Source organism: Alligator mississippiensis, chromosome 5 (assembly GCF_030867095.1).
Source record: "Alligator mississippiensis isolate rAllMis1 chromosome 5, rAllMis1, whole genome shotgun sequence".
Lineage (NCBI taxonomy): Eukaryota > Metazoa > Chordata > Crocodylia > Alligatoridae > Alligator > Alligator mississippiensis.
Genome location: NC_081828.1, coordinates 74,138,924 through 74,163,942, shown reverse-complemented (window position 1 = coordinate 74,163,942; position 25,019 = coordinate 74,138,924). Strand labels below are relative to the sequence as shown.

Sequence of the window (25,019 nt, the reverse complement as noted above, 5' to 3'; positions counted from 1 at the left end):
GGACTGATGCACTTTGCATCCTTCAGTACCAGGTTCAACTCATGTGCTGTGGGCAACATGTGCCCAATGCAGTCTCTGCACGTCGCATGCACAGCATGCCTTGGGGCCTGTGTGTACTGCATGTGGTGGGAAGACTGGACCCAACATTGTGGATGTTACACAGGGGGTCAGTCCTGGTCTAGCCCATAGACTTGGCCCAGTGTCCCTCATTCAACGCTGGGGTGGACAGAAAACACTCCTGTCCACTGGGCATGTCTACACATGGATTAATGTGCTGTGGTTACTGTGCATTAAGTTTAGTACCTATAATAAGTACTAACTAAATGCACAGCAACCAGCGCTACTGCACAGTAGCATCAGCACATGCATTTAAAGTGCTGCTGATTTGCAGTAGATGAATTCTATTGTGCATTAGCCTATTAGCATGGCTTTTGCCATGACACACTAATGCTCAATAGAATTAGTCTACTGTACATTTAGTGTCTCATGTAGATGCACCCACTATGCTATAGCCATAATTTAAACTGTAGGATTGATTAGTTTTAAGACACTGCACTGAAATGAATAATACACAAAAATGAGAGAGGAATTGTTATTTCAGTAAGAATTTTTTAATAAAAAATGCAAATTTTGTGGGTTGCTGTCACAAATTTGATCAGATTATCCTTAAGAAAGCCCAACCAGCTATTTGTTACGTCTGTCTATAGGAGACCAAATATCAGGAGTGACCTTTCAGGGTCCAGGAAGATCCTAAAGCATACAGTAATAAGAATGCTATATTTTGTCTTAATTGGTTGAAGCAAAGTGAGTTTTTATAGCTTCATAGATTCATATTTTCACAATGTAAGTATGAAAAATGTGCCATGTAAACATGAACTCAACTTCCTGTGTGAAAAGCAAATAAAATGATTTTGCTTTTGGAAGCAGAGACTGACCTTTTAACCATCATTCTTTTTTGTATCCTTGTATACTTCTCTGTGCTACTCTGACATCATGGAGTATGCAGGGAAACCGACATCTACAGAACAGACATTTTGCAGCAGGAAGAATTCATTGATCAAAAATCATGTCCTACATTTCTACTGTCCTGTACTCTAATTTTTTTTCTAAATGCTTCCAAACAAGCTTGGTTTTATTTGGACTGCTAACATGTTTCTACAATGTAATTATTTTAACTGACTAGTCTGGAACTACAGATGTAGGCAAAGATCCACAGGATCTGTTGTTGATGCTCAACTTGCAGGCTGCTTATGGGCCCAGCAAATGTTGCTGTGGTGAAACTGAACTTTATTTCAGAGAGACAAACAAAGCCATATTTCTATAAGAAATGGAACACTTTGTGGGACCATTTCTATTGATTCAATACACATGATACAATACAATACACACCTTTTTTAAAAGGTGAGGTTTCTTGTATATGCTGGTTCTGGAAAAAAAATCAGAAAAAATTGGCATCTTGGGACAAACACTGCACTTCATAAGAATGCAACCCCCATTCACTTCACTGGTCACATGCAGAAGAGTGCGGCTGTGTGGTATATGGTTCTGCAAACATGTCTGTGGCACCACGTAACACACATTCAGATGTTCTCCACACACGCATGGGTAGTGCATGCTACTCAAAAGCAGAACCAGGCTACCTGGAACCACTCTGAGGCTGCTGGCCAGGTTCTGCGCAGCAAAATCACTACTGATGTAGCCATGGGAGGCCCCCCAGGACCCCAGGTAAGGCTGCTGGGGTTCCCATATTTCCCCCAGGAAGATGCACCACCGCTACTTGTTTTCGGGAACCAACCAAATGTCCATCCTCATGTGGACATGGCCACTAGGCACATCCACACATGCAGGCACATGCACTTGCAGCAGCTCAAATAGTGGCACAGATTTTTGCTAGGGATTTGTGCCTCAGCACACGTGCCTGAACATACATTTTGGTTTGGGGCAAATTGTGCCATTTGGGGCAAACTGACTCTGCCCAGCTCCTCCCAGACCTTCAGCCAGGATGAGCTAGACCCAGCAGTATAAAAAGCTACCTTGGCAAGCAGCTCAGGGAGCTTCTGAGGCCCAACCAGTTGGTATCTGTGGACACTAGGCCCTTGTGCCCGATGGATTGTTGAAGCAGCCCTAATTTAGAGTGGCCCCTGCACCCTCTACCCACTGCAGCAGTCTGGCAGTGGGGGCTGTTGCCTGGCTGCGACCTGCTGCGACCTGCAACAGCATCTGCCCCCTTGGACCTGTGGCCCCATGGCTGTGGGCCTGCCAGACCCAGATGGGGATCTCATGGCTGCTTGGACTGTGGTATGGACACTGCAGCACAGCCTCCTGCACCTCTGGGCCAGGGGCCAGTGGGGCGTGGCTGCAAAGCTGGTCTTCATGCGGCACTGCTGTCATGTCTTCAGGTGCCCTCATCCTGCCATCTGGACAGCTATCACCCAGAAGATGTGCTTGTTGCAGTGGCCCATTTTGAACTGTTGAAGCATGTCCTCCTGGCCCCAAATGGCCAGGAGGTCAGCCACCTCATCTGCTCCCAAGCTGGGCCCTGGTGCTGGCCCTGGGCAGGCTCCTCTGCCTGGGTCCCACCACTTGCCTCACCAGCAAGGATCCTGGTGTTCACTGTTCAAAAATTGCAAATCCTCTGATAAAAAACCCAAATTCTCTCATTAAAATACCTAAAATCCATGTTCTTCCATGCTTAAAATGAAACTCCACTATATAGGCAGATATAAGTTGGGCAGTGTTTTATTGATATATTCACAATTTTAAAGCAGTTTGCGAGCCTACTAGTCAGTGCCTCTATCATCATAATAAAATGAATTCTAAATATCTATACACTTTGGTGTTTGCTTTTGTCTTTTTAATCATAGACAAATTAGAAAAATTAGAGCCTTTGCTCACCAGCATGTGTGACACTGAGCAGCACTGGGATGCCAGTGCCCTGCCCCTGCCCATGATGTTGCCCCTCACTCCTGACCCACAGCCCCTGCTTTCCCCGACTTTCTCCCTCCTGGAAGTCGCTCCATCCCAGTATCAGGACATGAGTCCTCTGTCCCACCCACTACTTTGTGGCTCTAAGGAGTGCCAGCCCTTCTTGTTCTGTTCCCTGTGCCTGTGTCCAGTCCCCAGTGATCCCCATGCTGTTCCTGGGAAGTCCTCAACTGGGGCTCAGAGACTGGGCTGGGCAAGTCCCATCTGTTTCAGGCCAGCCTCCCCCTGCACAGGCTGTTCTAGGAAGGCAGGAGGGCTCTAAGCCTAGCTCTGGTGGCCTCTCCTACCCAGAGCTATCCCCCATCCTCAATCCCCATCTTTCTCTCACACACACACCGCTGCTGCTACCTCCACCCCTACCCCCAGCCCATCACACACCCCAAGTAGTTTCTGGGACCAGGAGCCCCGCCACAGGCTTGGACCGCATGTCCCAGCACCAGTGTGGGCACAGGGCAGAGCTGCAGTCTGGCAGTTGCCCCTGCAGCTGCAACTCCTGTCAGCAGGTCCCATCCTGTCTGGCAGCTGGGCATTCAGGGTGTGAGATTTGTGGGGGGATGTGGGGTTTGGAGGGAAAGGGGTGTGGGGTTTGTGGATGAGAGTTGGGGGGTTTGTGGGTGGGTGTAGAATTTGTAGAGGTGGTGTGAGATTTGTTCTGGGGTTTGTGGGGGTACGGAAATGGTGGGTGTGGGGGACTGTGTGGGGTTGGGGGGACTGTGGATGTCAGGAACTGGGTTTCCTCCCGTGGATATGGGGGGACTGTGTGGGGGTGGGTTCCCTCGCACCTCTCGTATGGTGCACAGCCCCCTCTGCAGCTGCAGCAGTGGGCCATCAAGACATTTATGGACAGCTCCTGGCAGAGGCCCCTAGTAGCTGCACATGGTGCATGGTGGCAGCCCTGGCCTGCTGGCATATGCCCTTAGGAAGGACTGGGCTTGCTCTTGCTGTCACCCAGGCTTCCATCATTGCACACAAGAGCTGGGCCAGGCAAGGTCCTGACTCCATATGCCCCACATACTATTGGGCTGGGCCTACTCCATGGAGGCAGGATCTTGCCCAGCTCAAGGGTGCATGGCTCTTGCATGCAGTGCCAGGAGTCTGGGAGCCCAGATGACAGCTAGAGTCTGCCAGGGGCTGTTCTCAAGTGCCCTGATGGCTTGCTACTGCTGCTGCAGGGGGGCTGTGTGCCATGGGGGAGAATGGGGGAAGGGGAGCTGCTCCTCCCACAGTGTCCCAGACCCTCACACCTACAGTCCCCCCAGCCCCATGTCCCTACTTACTGGAGACAGAGCCTGGGTCTGATCCAACACTGCAGCCTTGCCCTGCTTCTATTTGCTCCAGCACTGAGGCAGTATGCTGGAGCAGCAGGGGCATGTGGCAGGCATAGAGATATGGTGGCTGGGTACTAGAGCATCTCACAGGCAGACCCAGTCTCCAGTTGACTCAGGGCACACTCCAGGAGCGTGCCCTGCACAGCTATTTTTCAGTGTCTTTTCTTTTGATACTGGGACTTTCCAGTATCAAATTTAGAGTCTGTACTGCATATATTTAGTGTGAGGAACACGCTTTCCCACCGTGCCTCTTGTGGTGCCTCAAACTGCTTTGAGATTCCACAACAGGCAAGTGCTCGATCATCTGGATATGGCCTCTGGGAGCTGAGCATGTGTAATCAAAATAAGAAGGTGCTCCCTCCTTGCATTCAACCCTTTTTCAAGCTTGTTTGACACCTAAAAATGTCGTGTTGTTTTCCCACAGAAGAATGAACTGTAGGAAGGCTAGACCCCATCTTGCAATACCTATAAAATCCACCGATTGAGACTTCATTGAAAGACTGTAAGGAATCTCAGATTGAAAATTGCTAATGCTCGTGAATGTCATAAAAGACTGATGATCCATTCAGTTTTAACACTAGTTATGCATATGAATGTTTGAAAACCCTATGATGGAGAACAGTATTTACTGAAAATTTAGAACATCTCTGTTAATGGAATCAGGCAAAAATCTAAATTGCAGTAAATAGTTGTTCCTATTATCCTCTTCTGAATTTGGTGTTCACTTATATAGCCTCATCATTACAGTGCCTGAATGGTTTTAAAGTAGAGATAATTTTAACAATCTTTATGTAATACAATTTATTTGTAATTGGTAGAATAGCTTGATTAGTCTGCACTTTTTCTGATTTCCTGTATGCCTATTTGTGTGTTTCTGTAGAAGAACTATTGAGACAAACTCACGTGAAGAAATGGCCTTTCTATTTAATTATGGAAATTGAATAATCCCTGGTCATTATTATCTCCTGTGGTTGAGTTCCAGAGTATGGCTCCAGCAATTGTGGAAGTTATGTCTTTTTCACCCACAGTAGTCTTCTAGTGATCTGGATTTTGTGGTTGGATGTGACTCTCTTGGGAGGGTATGATCACAGTAGAAGAAGAGATCACTTAAGTAATTAGAGTTAAGCCCAACAGTGTGTGTCATTATACTGTGATTTTGATGACTAAACCTCAGTATTTCAGTTCACATCCCCTGTATAAGGCTGGTCTTAACTTTTTTTTCCCCACTTGACAAAATTCATTTTGCTGCACTTCCTTCACATTCACATAGCTATCTGTGCTGCCCACACAAAAGCCACACTAAAGTGAATAGCTACTAATCAACTCTAGAATTTTTGCTTTCCTGAGCAAGTATTCAGTGGGCGTGTCTACACAAGATGCCTAAATGCATGGTGGTCTATTCTACTGTGCATTAGCATGTCGCGGCAAAAAACCATGCTAACGTGCTAATGCACATTAGAATTTGTCTACAGTGTATTAAATATTATAGAAAACCCATTCGCATTTGCTACTGTGCATTAGTGCAGGCTAATGTGCATTTATGTAGTACCTCATATTACAGATAGTAAACAATGTGCAGTAGCAAAGGCACATTAATGAACATGTAGACGTGCCCAGTTTGTTCATAGGAAGGTCTAAGCCTGAGCATGGACTCATTCTAGTAAAGAATTTATAAGCAACTTACAGGCAGAAATTTGTTTACCAAAAATATGCATCAAGTATGTTGAATAACAAGCCCATTGGTATAAACTGCTGTTTCTTTACAGATTGTTCCTGAATATAACATTTGAACCAGATACAAGTTATTTATTCAGCTCGAGTCCTAGTTTTTTTCTGTCTAGTTATCATCATGACAAATTATTAGGCAACAGGTTTATTTAGTCTGTGACTGACTATTTGAAATAGAAAAGATGCCCTGAGTGTGTGACATGGCATCACAACAAGAGTTAATCTTGGTTTGCAGTAATTTGATACACAGCAGTCTTGCTTCTCAGTATAGTACAGTTTTTTTTTTAAGATTATATTTCTTGAGGGTATGTAGGTTGCAGTATTTAGTTCTAGAACAAGTTGCTGTTTACCTCAGATAGAAATATGATATTATGATTCCTAAGGAAAAGTTGGTTTTATTTGTAACTAGTTAATACAAATAAAAATCCACAATAATGAGTGCATGACTACTGAAAAGCATAGTCATAAATATGTCTTTACAGCCCTCTTTGATTGCATTCGTATCCGTTTGTGTTTATGCCCCCGAATATTCTAGCAAATGAGGTCCTTTCCTTTCTCATGTCCTCGTGACAAAGTATTTGGCAGAATTTGCAGATTTGTTGGAATCTAGCAGGGTGGCTGTGAGTGCTTCTGCTATGGCCTTGGATTCTTGATCTCTGGGGTTCCAGACATTTGCCCGAGCGTCCATGATACCAGAGCAGGGTGCAGATGAGGTTACTGGTGGAAATGTTTATAGAAAGAGGAAATCTTTGTGAACGTTTAAGAGTATCTAAAGAAAGAACATTTTGGATTTTTAATGGGAGAATTTGAACCAAAATTTGATTCTAAGAGTTGTGCTTACTCAGTCATACAACAGAAAGATACCAGGTGACCCACATGTCTAGTCAACACCAGCAAAAGTTATGTTGGTAGGACAGTTGAAGTATTGTTGTAGCTGTGATGGTCTAGGAAATAATATTTTTAGATGCCAAGGATTTTTTGGAAGAGCTGTTTGGCAAGCTTTCAGTTATTAACTGTCCATTGGATATCAGTTGCCATCGTCTTAGGCCTGAGAAAGGATACTTGATGCTTGAAATCTTGTCCAACAGCTCTCTGAACTATACAGTTGGTCCAATAAATGATATCAGAAAAAATCCTTGCCTATCAAAGGTTATGTTTGGAATCTGAACACTTTCAATGAACTTCTCATGAAAAACTGCAGGAGAATTTCTAAAGGAAAGTATCTTCATGGTCCTCTAGGTTTTATTTGGCAATCAGGTTTCAACATATAGTTGGGGCTATGAGTGATTTGGTAGAAACCAAGAGACCAATAGTAACCAGTGAAGACCATCAGCTACAAAATTAAAAAATTCTAATAAGATCCAGAGTTTCTACTGCTTTGAAGAGGAATGAGCATGGCATAAGGAGTACCTGGACTTGAAAAATCGGCATCCTAGAGATGTAGGCCATAACAACATTAATGCTAGCCACTTCACTACCACTACTATTATTGAGATTAATAGAACAAATAGCTAAATATATTACAAGCTTTCCTGGTCTAATTCTTCAAGAATGTGAAATACATGTCATGGCTAAACAGAAACAACATTTACTGTGAAAAGAGTTTTAGATTTTGACAGGGATTCAAATGCTGCCAATGGTCAAAATTGATTCTTCGGAAAACAATTGCTTGTGGAGGGTGGGATACACAGGAGCTGTTTGTATGCTGAGAGATGCAGCCTTTTGCTAAGCGGGGAAGAAGCAGGGAGAGCTACAAAGCAAAGAAGTGAAATGGATCCTTCCAATTAAAGTGGCAATGTATGAAGGAAACAAAGTGGTCAGAGCAAAAACAAGAGATAAAAAGGAGAGAGGAAACAGGTAAGATAAAGAATGGCAGCAACTGGACAGTTTGAAGGGACATGTTGATGGTGGTCATGTGCTAGCATGTAGCACTCATGTGTAAGGAGGATAGACTAGCCAAGGTTAAAAAAAATACTGTCACATGTTTGAAACAGATCTGAAAGCTCCAGGAGCAACGACCTTTTTGCCACATTAAAATTGACCCATAATCAGAACTGCAATTAAGCTTCAATATATTTTATAAAAAATAGTACTTAGTTTACTTTCACATAAGTGAAGAGATACAATTGCACAATGGTGGTTACAATGGTAGAAATACATTTAATTGATAAAATGTTTGCGAGAGATTTAAAAACTTACTGTACAGCACCGCATCTGAAACTGTATGATGGCAAAATGAATCATATTCCATTTCTAAGTAAACCAAATCCCTACATCTTTCAGTTTGGAACAAATAATAAAAATGATGCATTTTATGCTTCAGATTGCTACCAAAATATTTCCTGATGTTGAGCTATAAACAGATTTAAAAAAATGATAAAAGATAAAAAAAGACATTCATGCATTTAAGCCACCATTCGTCTCGGACTCTAATGTAAGGCATATCATAATCTTTTTAGAATTATGTCTTTAGCCACATCCACATAAACCTTTAGTGCTTTTTATGACAAGGTCTTGACAGACCTTGCAAATTCATGAGTAAGGATGCTTGTATTTCCAACAGGTCATTTTTGACAGGCCTAGCCATATTTGGAACACATCATACAGTAGAAAATGCTTATTTTCTTAATGAAAAAGAACTTAAATAAAAAAAAATCCTGAAGAATGCTTTAGAGTTTATCACAAATTACACTGTTTTGAAGTGGGAAAAAATAAAGTTTATGTGTCATCTTCAGTCTTAATGATGTGAAAAAGGGTGACATTGAATAGGACCTGATGTCCATTGTTCCAGGCATAGAGAGCTCTGTCTCTTGCATTGTAGTCAAGCATGGATATATGGAAGTACTGATTATGGAACGGAATGTCTGTATATTCATAAGTGGAGGTTTTTGTGGAATAAGAGTAGTAGACCTTCGCTCCTGTCAAATGCGAGTTGGTAACATACAAAGTTCCACAGATCATGAAGGATTCCCCAGCACTTCTCTTTGGATAGCCTGTGTTCCAGCTCTTCATCACTTCTAATGTATCCTGGTTTAGTTGGCTAATGACTATGTTGCCTGCATTCTGGTTGGTGGCATACACAGCCCAGAGACCAATTTCATCTGCCATGAGGTCAATATCAGAGAAGCCACCCCAAGTATAGGGATACACATTATGAAAGCCAGCATACTCCAGGCTACGCTGTGCTAGCACCCGCCCTGTGTCAAAGTTGTATTTTATGATAATATTGCTCTGATACTTGTTGAAATAGAGGGAGCCATTGTAGACAACATGATTGGTTCCAGCCCACTTAAAAGGAAGATTGTATGTCCTTGATTCAGCCCCACTGACAAAGTCTGCCATTGATTTGTATTCACGGACAATTTTATTATTGGTATAACTGTCCATGTACCATACCTGAAAGAAAAATAAAGAATAGAGAGTAAACTCCTAAAATAGAAACAGTAGAAGATCATGCATAGAAAATACATTTTTTAAAAAGTTCCAAAAATCCTATGGCAGTATCAGTTACCATACTAGCTCACAAAGCCTACAGAAATACAGAAAGTGTCAGTATATGTTTCCTTTTGCAATAAAACTAGAATTCTTGAGTTAAACTCTTTTAGTAGGGAATGACCTCACACTTTTGAGAAATTTGCTTTCAAATTGTTCTGATTGAATGAGTTTCTGGCTTAAGGGGCTCATTAGTATTGTCATAATGTGCCCAGATCCTGGAAATCCCAGAGGTGGTGGGAAAGTGGAGTAGGAAGTAACTTCTGCGTTCTGCAGAATTAAACCTAGTTGAAACTTTATTCAATAAATAACTGTCCTCTTTGGGAAATGAAACATGCCCAGAAAATGTTGTTTTTTTGGGTTTTTTCAGATGTTTCCATGTTTTTTGGTTCCCAGATATCATTTTCTTCCAGTTTGTTTTCTCATCTTTTTTTATTTTTCCCTTACTTATCTCTCTTTTAGGCTCTTTGACCCTGAAAAGGGTGAAAAATAAAACAAATAAAAACAGTAGCTTTTTTGTTTGCTTTCCTTGAAACAAAGTTTTCATGAAACATACTTAAGAAATTCTAATAAACTGAAACTGAAATAAAATATAGCCAAGTGCCATTCAAACATTAAGCTTGTCAGGTAATGACTTGGATGAATCTCATTTAGAGCCAAATACTAGTAATGTCTGTACCTTTACATATATAGGTAAATTCACTAACTTCTGTGGGACTGATTATACATCTACCATTTCTTGTATAAGCGTTTAGGTGAACTGGGTCCTTAAAAAAATTACCATTATAGAGGATATAATGGAAAATAGTTTTTTTTTTTCAATGAAAAAACATGCATTCTTTTTGACATAGTTTAAAATTAATGAAGTTGCCTACTGAATTTTTTTCTGAGGATGATTTCAGGAAAATATGTTCTTCTTTCTTTCTTTTTCTGAAATATGTCAAAATATGAAAATGCAGAGAACACATTTAAATAAATGCTAGCATGTAAAACCTCCAGTGAAATGCCTCTTTGTAAAGATTCAAAATACAAATAAAACATTTAGATTTATACAAAAGCCTCAACATACTCTGTTATTTTTCTCTGATGCTAAAGGATCTGTCATCCAGGCTCCAAATCGGGTTCCAGATATCTTGACTGTAACAGGGCCTGTAATTTTCATCAATTTCCCACATGCTAGAAAGTTAGAAAAACAAGGGTGGTCAGTGAAATCTTTGCAAAATTCCAACATGGACCAATCATATTCCGATTAATCTCAAAGTGAGTCATCTTTAGTAAAAGACCAAGAATTGTAAGCAAACAATGGCTTCATGGTGAATAGGGGCTGGGTTAAAACAAAAATGTCATCCTCTGAGTCTGAATGCTTAAATTTTCACTATTCAAAAGGAATACAAATATAATTTGGTAAAAGTGAATACAGATTTTGAAATATAGTTATATTTAAACAAAATAAGATAAAGTAAATACAGGGGCTGGACTCAGAGGCCCAGGGAACCACTTCCTATACTATGTTCCTGTAGTAAACTGTGTTCACTGCAACACTTACATAATGGAAAAACTAAAGAAGAAGAAAGCTATTTTTTATCTCCAGAGTGAATGGTCTTTCATTACAATTCCGTTAATTTCAACCTAATAAACGATGTTTGGATTATGTAAACACCAAGGTGCAGAGCCACAAATTGGATACTCTAACTCCCATTTGGTCTAAATTTATTTGTGAATTTGGACCTAATAAACATTGCTGGTCATGTATACCACCTAAACCCATTAATATCAGTCTCTCCCAGTGCAACTCAGCCTTCAGGCTTCTGGAGTGGATTGAAAAACACAAATCCAAAATATAACACACTACCCCTACAGAAAGATGTGACTTAGAGAAATAAAAAAATATATATTTACCAGGTATGGTCTAAGGTGTGGAAGTTGACTATCTAGTGAACTCAACTAGTATATCCTTCAGAGGAATTTTGGGAGTAATAATTCATTAGAATATAGCAAAACTGAATATGCTGTCAATAACTGATGTAAAGGGATTTGGGGTTATAAAACTGTCATAAATGTAAAGTATTTAACAGAAATCACCATTGGACCTGATTAAACCCTGCACGCCAGTTACTGGTAAAAAAGCAAATGCATAAGTTATCCTGGAACCGTGGCAACTTCAACTGACTTCTAATCTACCTGCTATGCCTTGTTAGAGTGTCTGAGAGGAAACAATGATCTTGAATACTGACCTTTCTGACAATCTAAAAAAAATTCTATACTTTAGGGGACATTAGTAACATGCCTATTACCAACAAGCCACATGGGGAATTTGCTTTATTGTGAAAGAACTTAATATGAGAGAATGGTGTAGAAAATTAAATCAACTAGCAAATTAAGGTGGGGCAGGGGGAAGGGGGGGAGACATTCCAGATGAATTAACATATTGGAACATTTCATGATTGTTGTTGTTGTTCCTGAGAAATATATGCTTCATCCTGACATTACTTCTTTTTTATATAATGTAATCAAGCTGGAAAAGAAAGAGGAAAAAATAGCATCTGTAAATAAAAAGGTAAGGTATATATATTTCAAAGTAATAAATCATATCATGCCTTCATTTTGTACTTTATTTCACTGACAAAGAACACACCGTTTTGTAGATGCCTATTTTGTTCAATTAAAGTAGGGCTAATGTTGTGATGATAAATCAGAAGTTACTGAAGAGAATTCAATCTATGGCCAGGGAAAAGAAATATAATGGAAATACCAAATATGAACGGAGGTCTTCATGAACAGTACAGGCTCTCTATGCTGTGTGGGCTCTCTTCAAAGAGAACTTTTGTGTTAGTGAGGAGAGTGATTGCTAATCAAGTTTGTCCTACAAACAAACTGTAGAATCTGTTGAAGGCATATTGAGACTACATATTGGTAAGAAAATAGCCTCCTCCCGCCCCTCCTTAAATAGTTCCTCTTCTTTAACTGGATATACTTTGTGATCATCTTTCTTTTCAAGATCTAGTACTCATTTCATACATGTTTTGAATCCTACCCTCCTAATACAATTTGCAGTTCTCCATTTTGGGAAGTTGAGAAACATACCCCAACCAGGTCAAGTTGCACTTTAATTTTCTTAGATGATCTATCAGCAATTTTAGTTTTGCCAGGAAAGGATATGTGCTGAACTCATAAACTCTATGAATAGTATTACAACAATTTTATTTTAGAATAAATGAATGGAAAACATAGAATGCAGAAGGAATCAGATGGTAATTAATCACTACACAAATCATGTTTCGTTGCTGGTCTTTCTTTTTACGTAAGAGGCAAGATTACAAGCTGGATGAATGGAAAATAACCCTGATTAGTACCTAATTAGCATCCATCAAGAATTGTGTTAAAATTGTAACTAAAATATATATTTTATATGAGAAGAACTTTGAGTTTTAAAACACATGATTTTTAAAGAAACTGGTGTGAGAAGTGAAATACAAGACAAACAAAAATTAAGAAGATAAGAAGACACAAAGCATCACCTCCTGCCCTAAAATGTAGCTCTTGAACTTAAAAAGTAGCTGCATGCCAGCCTGCAAGGAATAAGATGCTGTTGGAAAATTACCTTTCAAGAACTATGGTGCACTATTATCAAAGAAGAGAAAGAGAGTGAATCTCTCTCAGGGCCTTGTTACACCTTACACTGTGAGCTGCACAAATGTTGATTGGTGTTAGTGTTAGCTCAGGTTTGGAGTAATCACACTTCAACCCAGGAGGATGAGGCTGAAGTTGGTTGCTTATTTCCACTGCTTATGCCTGATTCCTTATTCCTGGTTCCCGGTTCGGTAATAAGGAACTGGGAATAAGCAATCAACTTCAGCCTCATGCTCAAAAACCAGGTCCTAATTCAAGACCATATACTTAGTACAGTAGCTGGAGGGGTTGTCAATTGGCAGCCTGACACAGCCAAACCGTGCTTTGGGCCAGTCAGGACTGTGGTCTGGGTTCTTTGAGACAGTCCTCCAATGGCATCAACAGGAAGTTTGGGGTGGCTCAAGAAGTATTTTGCCCCATAATCTCATCCTAAACTGACCTTCACTTAGGGCTCTGTACTTGATGCAGGATATTATGTTTCTTATTCTAATATAATAAAAGCCTTTGTCTGTCTGTCTGTAAACCTTTATGAGCCAATCACAATGCTTGGCACAAACCTTGGCAGCCAATCACAATGCTTACTGAAACAACCAACCAGAGTGCTCTGCACAGACCGACACACATGGCAGAGTGCCGCCATAATAGCAGGGACTAAGGGGCCCCCTGGTCCTGCTCCTTGGAGGCAGAGGGGGACGGCAGGGACAGACTGGCATGGCGGATTACTGCCATGACGGAGGGGATGGAGGGGAGGATACTGGCTTCACCCCCCCAGCTCCAGCCTCACCACCACAACCAAGAGGTGGTCGCACCCCACCCCCCTCCAGCCTGCTCCTTGAAGGCGGCGGCATCACTGGCCAACTTTGTCCCCACCGTCATGGTGGAGCTCTGTCCCTGGCAGAGGGGGACACAGGGGATGTTGGGGATGGACCGGCATGGCAGAGCACCACCATGACAGAGGGGACAGAGTGGGGGATGAAGCCAGCACTCCAAGCCACCGCTGCCGCTAAGGAGCAGGGGGGAGGGGGGTGTGGGCAGGCCACCCCTTGGATGTGGTGGCAGTGCAGGGTGCTGGTGGTGGGGACGGCGGGGTAAGCTTCCCCCCCTTCTCCCCCCCCGGCAGGCAGCTGCAGCGTGGGGTGGTGGGTAGCATTGCTCTGTTCCCCACCCACCACCCCCGTCATTCTTGATGGGCAATTTGCCAGTTAATTAGTAAATATGCATAGCTAATAAAATTCTCTCTCTTTAGGATGCATAATTCATTAATAACAAGCTTTATTAGATCTATATTAGCTTTGAAGAAGGAACTGGCAACTGAGAATAAAGAATAAGGAACTGGGAATAAGAAACTGGGAATAAGCAACCAACTTCAGTCTCATCCCTACAGGGGCCCGGAGGACTGAAAGGTAAGAATCCTCCCCTCCCCCTATCCTGTGCTTTGCCCCTGCCCTCTGGGGCTCCCCTTTTTCTCTTCCCCCCCATCTTCCCTGCCCCCAAGGCATTACCCTGCTGCCCTCCCCTACTTACTTGTGGCAGCCTGCACTGTCTGTCCCAAAATGCAGGGAGGGAAGGTTTACCCAGCCTGCTCATCTGCTGCTGCTGGCCTGCAGCTCTTTGTGCTAAGTCTGTCCTAGAGAACAAAAGCAGCAGCAGCAGCAGCAGCGGCAGCAGCTGAGCAGTTAGGTTAACTGATTGTGGGTCCAGGGAATATCTGGGTCATCAATGATTTGTACCCAAGTAAGATGCTGTAGTGTCACAAAGTGACTATTGCAAGAGGAATTTGCTAGACAGCCAACTAATAATACTGAAAAATAGACAGAAGTTCTGGCGTCAGTATAATCCAATGGAGATTGATTCTATAAACTGGGGGAGCTGTCTCCCTTTCTGTTACCCCTGTAGCAAATCTCAGCTTTCCTCATTCTGTTACTGATAATAAAAGTTACAGAATGTGTTTCCATGTGAATCATTTTGTGTAGGCAGTTTGATAAATCAATTCTTACTATTTAGAACCAATTAGGGACATTATTTACAACCTTTACCCACCATAGCCCATTTCCACTTTAGAGATAATTTTGGATTCAGAGCAGTAGTCTCCAATATGGTGCACTGTAAATCTATTTTATCTCTAATACAAATCTTCATGTAATAATATACAAATCACAGTGCTGGGTAAATGCTCTGCTTGATGATTTGCAAGAAGAGTGAAGCCACCAGTGCCAACAAATATTTCAGTACTGACTTCAGTCTTTTCACATCCTTTGGAACAAGCTCTCTCAACATAACCTCCTGCCAGTTGAGAGACACTATACAGGGACACAGGCCTAGAAGGGATATCCTGGGTCACTGGTTCTATTCCTTACTCTTAAAAGCAACTGTATATCATATAATCTGCTTCAAAAAATATTCAAAATTAATCGTTAAGATGAGTGAGGTTCCCCCCACCACACTCCAATTGGAAATTGTTTTCACTCTTCTTTTAGCAGTCAATTCTCAACCCATTGCCTATATTACATGTCTCCACACATGACCCTTACTCATGTGAACATGAAGCGTATGGACATGTGCATTTGGAGCTTTCAAGAGAAGAACATTTAAAACATCAGTAGATGCTAAATTGTAATTGTTACATGTGTACAAGCTGGGAAGAAAAAAAAGGTAGCAAAACTACTCCACATATAACATCATATGAAGCAATGTTAAAATTGGAGTGGTTTTTCCATATTTGTATTGTTCCAGGCTAGTCCACATGTAACAATTAAAACACAACAGCTGCTGCCCTTTTGAGACATTTCCCTTTTGAAAGAGCTCCAAAAGTTCGTGTGTCCAGACCCTAAACAAACCTCCTTGCGTTCCATTAAAAAACAGATTGCTTTGTGTATGATGGGAAGAATATCGTTACAGTATTCTGTAAGAATATACTGAAAGAGAAAGAGAAAAAGAGAGTTAACTCTTAATTTGCATACAGATTATGAATGTAAAAAGGGCAGTCCAAGGTTTGCTCTGGCATGGTGATATCTGTATCCAGTATAAGCATCAATGAGTAGTTTGAATTCAGGAAGAACTGCTAAGGAAGACAACAGAGGCCTCAGAGCACATCTCATCTAAGTGGTGAGACTGATGGTTCAGCTCATACTATTTAGAACTACTTAGGGTCACCACAGGTAACCTTCACAACAGACAATTACTCTGAGACTTCAACAAATCAGCTGGGTATTAAGTAGTGATTTTGAGTACTGAGTGAAGTTCTGGGCTGACTGATGATTCAAAAATTGTAAACCAGCAGAGGAAAGTAATTCAGGACATATAGCCCCCTACCTTCTCACTGCAGTTCCATGAAACCCACAAACACTAACCCATCCACAATTTCCCTTCCCCCAAGTGCTGGTCACAATATAATTAAGACATGAAAAAATAAACTGACCCCCTTTCTCTGCAACAGAGTATGGTGACTAAGAGAAGACTAGAGGGGACTTCTAAGAGAAGACTTAGAGGGGACTTGGTGGCAGCCTATAAGTATATATGGGTGCACATCAGGGGCTGTGGGAACATCTGTCAAAAATTGCGATCGGATAGTTTTAGATTGGACACGAGGAAAAACTTCTTTATGGTTCGAGTATCCAGCATCTGAAACAGACTTCCCGCAAAGGTGGTACAAGCACCTACTCTGGAAATCTTCCTCAAAATGTCTGGAGGCTCACCTTGCTGGGGTCATCTGACTCCTGTAGTCTTTCCTGCCCAAGTGCAGGGGTGCTGGACCTGATGATCCAGCACCCCTGGATCATCAGGGGTTTCATCAGGGAATTTGATTCCTTTCTGTTGGAATCAAATTCTACAAAAACATTTTCTTGCATAACACATGGGCAGAATTGGTCCTGTATTTCTATGCATGTGCACTAAAAGATACCAGGCAAGGGTGGATTCAGAGGAGGGAGCAGTTTTGGAGTCACATATTTCCTTTGATTCCCACTGCTGGTGTAGGGAGGAGAATCCTGGCTCTTCGTTGGGGCAAGGGGAGAGTGGCTGTGGGTAGTGTGATTCCCCAGGCTCAGTGGTCGCTGTAGATACCCAAGTCCACACTCTGGTCAGAGGGGGTGGGGGAAAGGGTGGGAATATTGCATGGATGCTGGAGAGCCACAGCAGCAGCATTACCTGACACAGCCTGGGCTCTATGCACTCTAGATGCTGTCTAGCTACTGTTGCTATGGGTGGCCATGGGTGTGAGCTCCTGCTAGGGAACACTACCATATCTTGGGGATGTGGGGGGTGGGGTGGGGTGGTGGTAAATGGGGCACAAGTTATGGGAGTTGATTTGGAGGGGCCACCAGACTGGAGACCCCTGAGAAACCTTTGCCAGAGGGGAGGAGTTCTCCATTCAGAGTTCTGCAGTCATCCCTCAGCCACAACAGCCAGAACCTACACCCACACCTATGCTACAGCAGCAGCAGCTGGAGTGCAGGGGGCTCAAACCATGCCAGGTAACATCATCTCTGCTTATGACAGGGGGTCAGGATGCTGTCAGCACCCCCAGGCTGCAGGGGACACTTAGGAGGGCTGGGCAGGAAGCAGGTTCAGGAACCCACTTGCTATTGCTGCTGTTCCCAGCTGAATCATAAGCAATGTGGGGAGGCCCAGGACTGCTCCTTTCCCACTCCAGCTGGGGGCTGTGGAGAGTAGCTATGTGGGGTAGCAGGCTAAGCTGGGATGATGGTAGCAGTGGCATGCAGGTCCCTTGCCCTACCCTGTTCCCAGTACGCTGAGGACACAGGGACTTGGGAGGCCAGTAGTGAGCAAGGCCAGGAAGTGGGACCCATCTGCTGCTGCTGTTGTTTCCTGCTGAGCCCACAGCCGAAGCCTCCAGGCTGGCAAGGGACACCTGATGGGGCCCAGCAGGGAGCAGGAGCAGGAAAGAGGTACCAACCCAACCCTTCTGCATCCCTGGCTGAGCCCAGAATCTTGCACAGTTGTTCCCTGTAGCTGGATGCTCCAGGCCTCTGGGGGACACCAGAAAGCCAGGCAGGGATGAGATGCAGGAAGGAGGGATGTTTCACCATTAAATCGTGCTGGCCTATGTATGGGGGAATCTCAGACCTGTTCTTGCCTTGCCCTAGGCATGGGCTGCAGGGAGCATCAGAGCAGGTGCTATGTAGTCTGGGAACAAAAGCAGTGGCAGTGGTGGTGGGCATGTCTCTCTTTCTTGCCTCTTTTCCCTACCTGGCCCCAGTGTCCCTTGCCAGCTCAGGGGCTCCAGCCCTGGCTCACCCCCAGCTCAGGGTGTGCGTGGTGGCACCAGTGGCCTCTGCTGAATGCCTCTTTTCTAAATCCTGGATCCACCTGTGGTAGCAAGCACACTTTGTGTGGAAATACTGTTGATGATTATAATTATTTAAATATGATTATTCAATAATACTCCTAATGCACTTCATACCATGCTTCGTTACAAGCTATTAAATAAGTTAAATTGTCACTCTATTTGATGTTAAAATATTAACTTTAAAATGTTAACAATCTCTCTGTATTTTCCCAACTCTGATGCATCATAGCTCAGTAAAATTTGAAGAATGAGGAATGTTTTAACAGTATAACTTAATATTAGCCTTGCCAATTCACAAATGTAGTTTTCTGTATGATTACAAGTAATACCAATTTTCTACTTTGAGAAAAAAATGGAAACAGGTACCTTGTCTTGACTACTTATGTGTAAAATAGATCTAATCTCAAGTTCCATTCTCACCTTCAATACAAGATCTTACGATTGTTTGTTTGACTGCATTAAAATTGATCTTGCAAGCTGAAGTTGCTTGCTAGATAATGCTCTTCCTAATGTACAGAAAAAAACAAGTATCATTCTCATAAAACTGCTGTAGTGTGTCAGGGCAAAGTCTGGGTTACTTTTGGAAAGTCATCTTTTCCACAGAAAACAAAATATTGCTGTATCTCATGTCTTGTATTATAGCATGCTTATATAAAAAACAGTATGGCTCATGGGCAGAGGCTCTGCCCCAGAATCCCGGCCACACCCAGGGAGTACCATTTATGCCAGTGTGGGGAGACCCCGCACCTTTGAAAACAAATTTACAGGGAATGCAGAGGAGCTGTCTCCTGCTGTTCTTCAGGGAGAATTTATGCTTGTAGATGTGGTCTGCAGAAAAGTTCCTTTTTTGTGGCTGAATTAATTTTCTGATAGTTTTCTGCAATGCTTGAGTGGGAGACAATAAAGCCATTCAAAGACTTTCAAATGTGAGAAAATTACTGCAGAGGAGGATCCTCCTCTCACACACAATATGAGAAACAATAATTTGGAGGGGGCTTTTATTACCAGAACTCTGCTTGGACTCCATAGGTGTGTAGCCCAGGTAACTTGGGTATATACTCTCCTTCTCCGATCAAAGGGGATTGTTAGCTGGCAGGTGTGCTGTGGGGGAACTGCAGAGCGCTCAGTTTCCCTCCGTCCCTATAGAACCAGGCCAGGACAGTCAGGGGACTTAACTATATACACATTTATTTACATTAACTTATCACAAGGAAAAGAAACATGGATATATACAGATATGTATGGATATAAACAGATGTACTATATATATATATATATATCTGTTTATATCCATGTTTCTTTTCCTTGTGATAAGTTAATGTAAATAAATGTGTATATAGTTAAGTCCCCTGACTGTCCTGGCCTGGTTCTATAGGGACGGAGGGAAACTGAGCGCTCTGCAGTTCCCCCCCTACAGCACAGATATATATATATATATATATATATATATATATATATATAGTACATCTGTTTATATCCATGTTATATACATATCCATATATGTATGTATGTATGTATAAGATATCTAACCAAATAACATAAACAATACCCTCTGGGTAAATGCCGTAAAACATTATACCAGTGCTCCAGATGTAGGTAAGTCACAGGTAAGTATCTGATCTGAAACAGATAAACCCCAAAATAAACATAGATAGCCAACAGATAAACTATAGATAAGTGTGGGTGAACAATAAATAAGCCACAAATAAATACAAATAAACAACTGGTGAAATAATAGCAATAGAATAGGGGGTCCCAGCAGAGCCCTAGGACTCTACTCATCTACTAATTTACAAACATGAGAGTTCACAAAATATAAGGCACGACATCACACCATTTATGGCGCAAGAACCCCAAAGATAAACTCATACCTGAGGGGAAACCCCAATGCTCTTGGGCTTTCCCCAAGCCCTACAAGGAAGCTGGTAACTTTAGGGGGGACCCTCCCAGTGGGACTCCACTTTCAGGAACCCTTAACTAACCTCGGGGGTGGACTCCCCCTCCCCTGTGGGAATCCTCTTTTCCCTGCAGCTCACAGCTCCCAGGCCTGGAGGGTGGCCCTCATCCTCTGCACCAGGCTGCTATCTCACCTGCAGTGGGCTTTGTCGGGGTTGTTGTCACCTGGAACAGGGCTCCTCCATGCAGGGCTTCTGGAGCCTCTGGCTCGGCCCTGTCTGCTGGCTCAGTAGCCTGATCACCATCTGGCTCCCTGGACTCAACCTTTTGCTATGGGTCATAGGCCTGGGCTGCCTCATGCAGCACCAGGCTCAGTCTGCTCCCAGGCCCTCCGTGCAGCGCCTCCTGCACCGAGCTCCCAGCCTCATTCTGGGGGTTGAGGACCTGAGCCGCCCAAGTGCTCCAAAGGTCCTACCCCATGCACCGGCCTGTGCACCGTGTCTCTGGCTGTACAGCAGAGGTTGCAGACCTGAGCCGCCTCACGCAGCTCCCAGGGTCTGGACACCGTGCACCACGCTGCACACTGAGAGCCTAGCTGCTGGAGCCATCTGCCATTCCCTGCTGATGGAAGTCTTCAGGGGTGCTTCTGGGCTACTTCTTCACCCTGCTGAGCAGCTCTCCTCAGCTCTTCTAAGCCCTGCTCTTTTCTCTTCTCTGTCCCGGATGTGTTCACCAGCTGGCAAAGGGCCCAGGGGGTCAGCCTGCTACCCCATGGCTGTTTTTGCCTGGCTTAATGTGCTGCAGAGGAGCTGGATGGGGCATGATGGTGTTACAGTGCGGGGCAAGCTGGCAGGCAGTCCTGCACTGAAGCACCTTCATGGCTCAGCCAGCCCCAGTTATCATCTCACCAGCATGTGTCACCAGGTGTGTGCATTTCAGCAGAGTAAATAACTCCACCTTAGATTAGCACTTGTGTTGGGCAGTACTATGCTATGGTGGAGTTAATTTGTTCACCTGGGCCTAATACCACTGCTTGTGTAAATGGTGGTGCTTTACTGCGGAGCTAATTAGGTATCTCTGCAGTATGCATCTCATGTAGATGCACCCCATAAACCAAAGGGAGATTTACATATTGACACTGCCAGTTCCCGTCCCCCCTTCTAACCCTTTTTTTACAATGTGGTCAGATTAAAAACTAAACAAAATAAAACAAGTCAATAATTAATCATAGAATGGGAAAAAGTTTCCCTTAAGGTAAGAATATAGAAGAGTTCTTGGTCCCCAAACCCATTAGATACATTCGGTTTCTTATTTCCTTTGAAAAACAAGATGAAAAGTGAATTCTTCAAAAAGGAGTCCTGAAAGACTACTAACTGCCTGGGTGGGCAATAAAAGAAATGATAGAATTCTCCCAAGCTATGCCTCTCTGTCAACTCCAAAATGAATGGCAGACATTAGCAACTATATTAGAGAGACATGTATTTTTCACAAAATTTTGTTAGTTGAAAATGCCTCCTTTGTAACTAATAAGGGACTAATAGTAATGTCTTGATAGTTAAATGCTGTCTGCACCATAGATTTATCCAATACTAGTATCTTTTGGTGATATAGCTGTGAATATGTAAGTAGAGATAGGTAAAATGTGAGACAAAGAAACCATCTTCCACATTCTTTTTTCTACAATAGAAGAAATGGCCAAGAATGGCCTTCCTCCTTTCCTCCCTCTCTCCCTTCTGTTTGCTTTGTTTTCTGGCAGAATAGATGTGAAAATACTCTATTGCCATATAGTGATATTGGTTCCAAACTTTGGCTACATTACTTCTCTACCCTTCAGTTCTCTCACAACAGAAATACAAGACAATAGTGAGATTTTTATTTCCACCCTAGCAAATATCAGAAAGTTCTGGAATACTAATGAAAATAATGTTTTGTGAGCTTTCCAGTACTGTTTTTCAAAACAAGTATATTCAGGTCCATTTAGGAAGGGTTTTTCAAAAGCTATGAGTGATGGCTTACCTCTATTCCTATTGACTTCAATGGAGACAGCTAGGCAGAGGCTGAGCACATTTATAAGTCCTAGCCTTAAAAGCTTATACAAAAGTGAAAAGCCAAAGCTTTTAGTGCTCATCTAAGTGTGATTGCTCTATGCTTCTTTTATTCCCTCTCTGGCCATGTATTGCTTGCCTTCTTTCTCATATCAGTGCTATTCTATTTACTTAATTGTTAGAGCTGCTCAGGATTTACAGTCATGGGAATGAACTAGTTAATTAACTAGTTAAAAAGTTAAAAACTTAAAGAAATGGCTAACTTTTAATTTTAACTAGTTAAATTTTTCAGTTGTCAACTTTTAACTTTAAGAAGTTAAAAAAAAGGTTAACTTTAACTTTTTTGAAAGTATAAGTTAAAAGTAAAAAAAAATAAAAATCCAGCTTTCCCAGAGTTTTTCCTGACAGAGCCACTCTCTAGGACTTACGTGGAACAATATTTCTTTATTGAAACTCTAGGAGTTCTTGTCTGAGACAGAGTAGTGTGCCATCCTATGAGATATGGTCTCTTAAGAACTACAAGTCCCAGAGTTCCTTAGTTCATGCTGGCATTTTCTGTGCATTTGCAGAAGTCAACAGGGCAGCCAGTTAGCTGCATGAGAGGGAACAAGCACAAGCAAGCAGAGATATTGATCCCAGGAAGAGTGGGAGCAAGTAGTGAGGGTGAAGCAGATGATGACTTTTTTCATTTTAGTGAAGATCTGAACCAGGGCCCAAGAAGTTGAGCCATGAACGCCGCATGCCCCTGACAGCTGGGGAGGCATGGCTGCACTGGCGGTAGCGGGAGCATGGCAGCGGGGAGCTCCTGCAGAAGCCGCTGGCACTGTTGGCAGTGGGGGGGTAGGGGGAAGGGTGTGGTGGTGAGTACTGACCAGGGGACAGTGACCACCCGCAGACACCGCTAGTGGTGGGGTGGCAAGCAGTGACCACCCACAGGTGAGCGGCGACCACCTGCAAGTGGTGGCAAGTGGCGACTACCTGCAGCTTTTAGGTGCCTTTTCACAGGGGGTGCACCCCCTATGTGTTGCCTCTGAGTTGAGCATTACTTCCCATCTGTGAGAAATCTAGGAATGTCAGTAGTAGTCAGTGCTAATGTATATTCACAATCTTCATCATGTCTATTGCTTACAGTGAAGATGAATGTTACTTCTTATACCATATGAATATATGGTATATAGAAGATTTTCTAGGAAAACAAACAAAATATGCTATCCTACCATAATGATCACTTAAAAGTTTATATAAGGTTAAATTTAAGATTTATTATTAAAATGAGGTTAATTGAATACGTTTAGGGAATTAAAAACCCTAACATTTCTAGTAACTAGTTATCTGATTTTCCTTTTTGTATCTGAAATGCATTCTGCCATGCTTTTATATGAATACAGCACTTTAGATACTTATCTGGATACTAAACACAAATATGAATTATCAGCAACAAACAAGGCAGGGGGAAGCGAATATATTTTTCAATGTGTCCGCAAGCAGCTTCCAGGTACTTTACTTGTATATATCTATCCTTGGATCAAATTTGTTATGGGATTACTTTGCAATATGGCAAGATGGAGCCCCAGTTTGTCTTTTACTTAGCTTATGTATATCTATTATCCTGCATACCCTGAAACTAGGAAATGTTGTGGTTTAGTGATTATAGCTTGATACTAGGAGATGCAATGTTGGCATTCTGTTGTTACTCTGCCACTGACTCAGTGTGTAATTTCTAGGTCATTTATTCTTTACATGAAATGGGGTTCATGATATTTATCTCCCTCACAGAGTACTGAATAGCTTAGTATTTGCAAAGCTCTTCAAAATCTAAAAGGAAAGGGGCTATAGAATAGGAAAATATAACTATGTATTATAAATAAACTAATCTCATGTCAGCACTCACATCTCTTTTGTCTTTGATATAATGTCATTCTCGACACAAGCTATTCAACTGTCCTGGTCCCAAGCAAAAATATTAGCTTAAAATTTGACCTTGATCCCATGGTACAAAACAACAGCTAGAAATGTGTCCAGTAAGTAACTAGTCTGATCGCTTTTTCCATATTTCACAGACATCCCTTGTGTGAGAGAATATTGTTTTACTAGACTATAAGAATGCTAGAAAATAACACTTAAAAAAATCTTTCATTACTAAATAGCATTAATGCACAGTAGCTAATTAAATGAAGATAATAAAAAAGAGCTTATTATTAAAGTTGCCCATATATACAAACATATTTCATAGGGCCTATATTTTCCTATATGCATATGACTTTCATGAGTGCCCACCAAGATTCAAGCATACACACATATAACTTTTATGTGCATGCAGCCACAGCTTATACAAGCACAGCATATACGTGCTAAATGGCATGAATATGTACTAAATGGCATGCTTTTGAAAATTTGAGCTACATTTTGTCAAGAGCTTCAGAATGCATTTTTCCTGTTCCAAGTAGAAGGAACAATTTTCTCTCACCACAGGGCTGTGGAAACATTAACTTTCAGTGAAAGTAAAATGATTGCTCATGGTATGCTAATGAATGTTGCAAAGGGCTGCCAATGCAGATGGAAGATCACTTTTAAGTCACCAGGATTGTATAAATAATGCATTTTATT

The 25,019-nt window shown here is 42.2% G+C and overlaps 1 protein-coding gene across 3 annotated transcripts in view; it reads right to left on the bottom strand.

Annotated features, from left to right (window-relative positions):
• Window positions 1-8,101: 8,101 nt before the first annotated feature.
• Window positions 8,102-25,019, bottom strand: part of OLFM3 (olfactomedin 3) — a 162,529-nt gene continuing 145,611 nt past the window's right edge. For all 3 annotated transcript variants that reach the window (XM_019500923.2, XM_006274523.3, XM_019500922.2), the window contains exons 5-6: window positions 10,603-10,709; window positions 8,102-9,437 (exon numbers count right to left, since the gene is read on the bottom strand). In XM_019500923.2, the coding sequence (XP_019356468.1) occupies window positions 8,760-9,437; window positions 10,603-10,709 (785 nt within the window). In that variant the 3' untranslated portion in view covers window positions 8,102-8,759. The remainder of the gene's footprint in view (window positions 9,438-10,602; window positions 10,710-25,019) is intronic.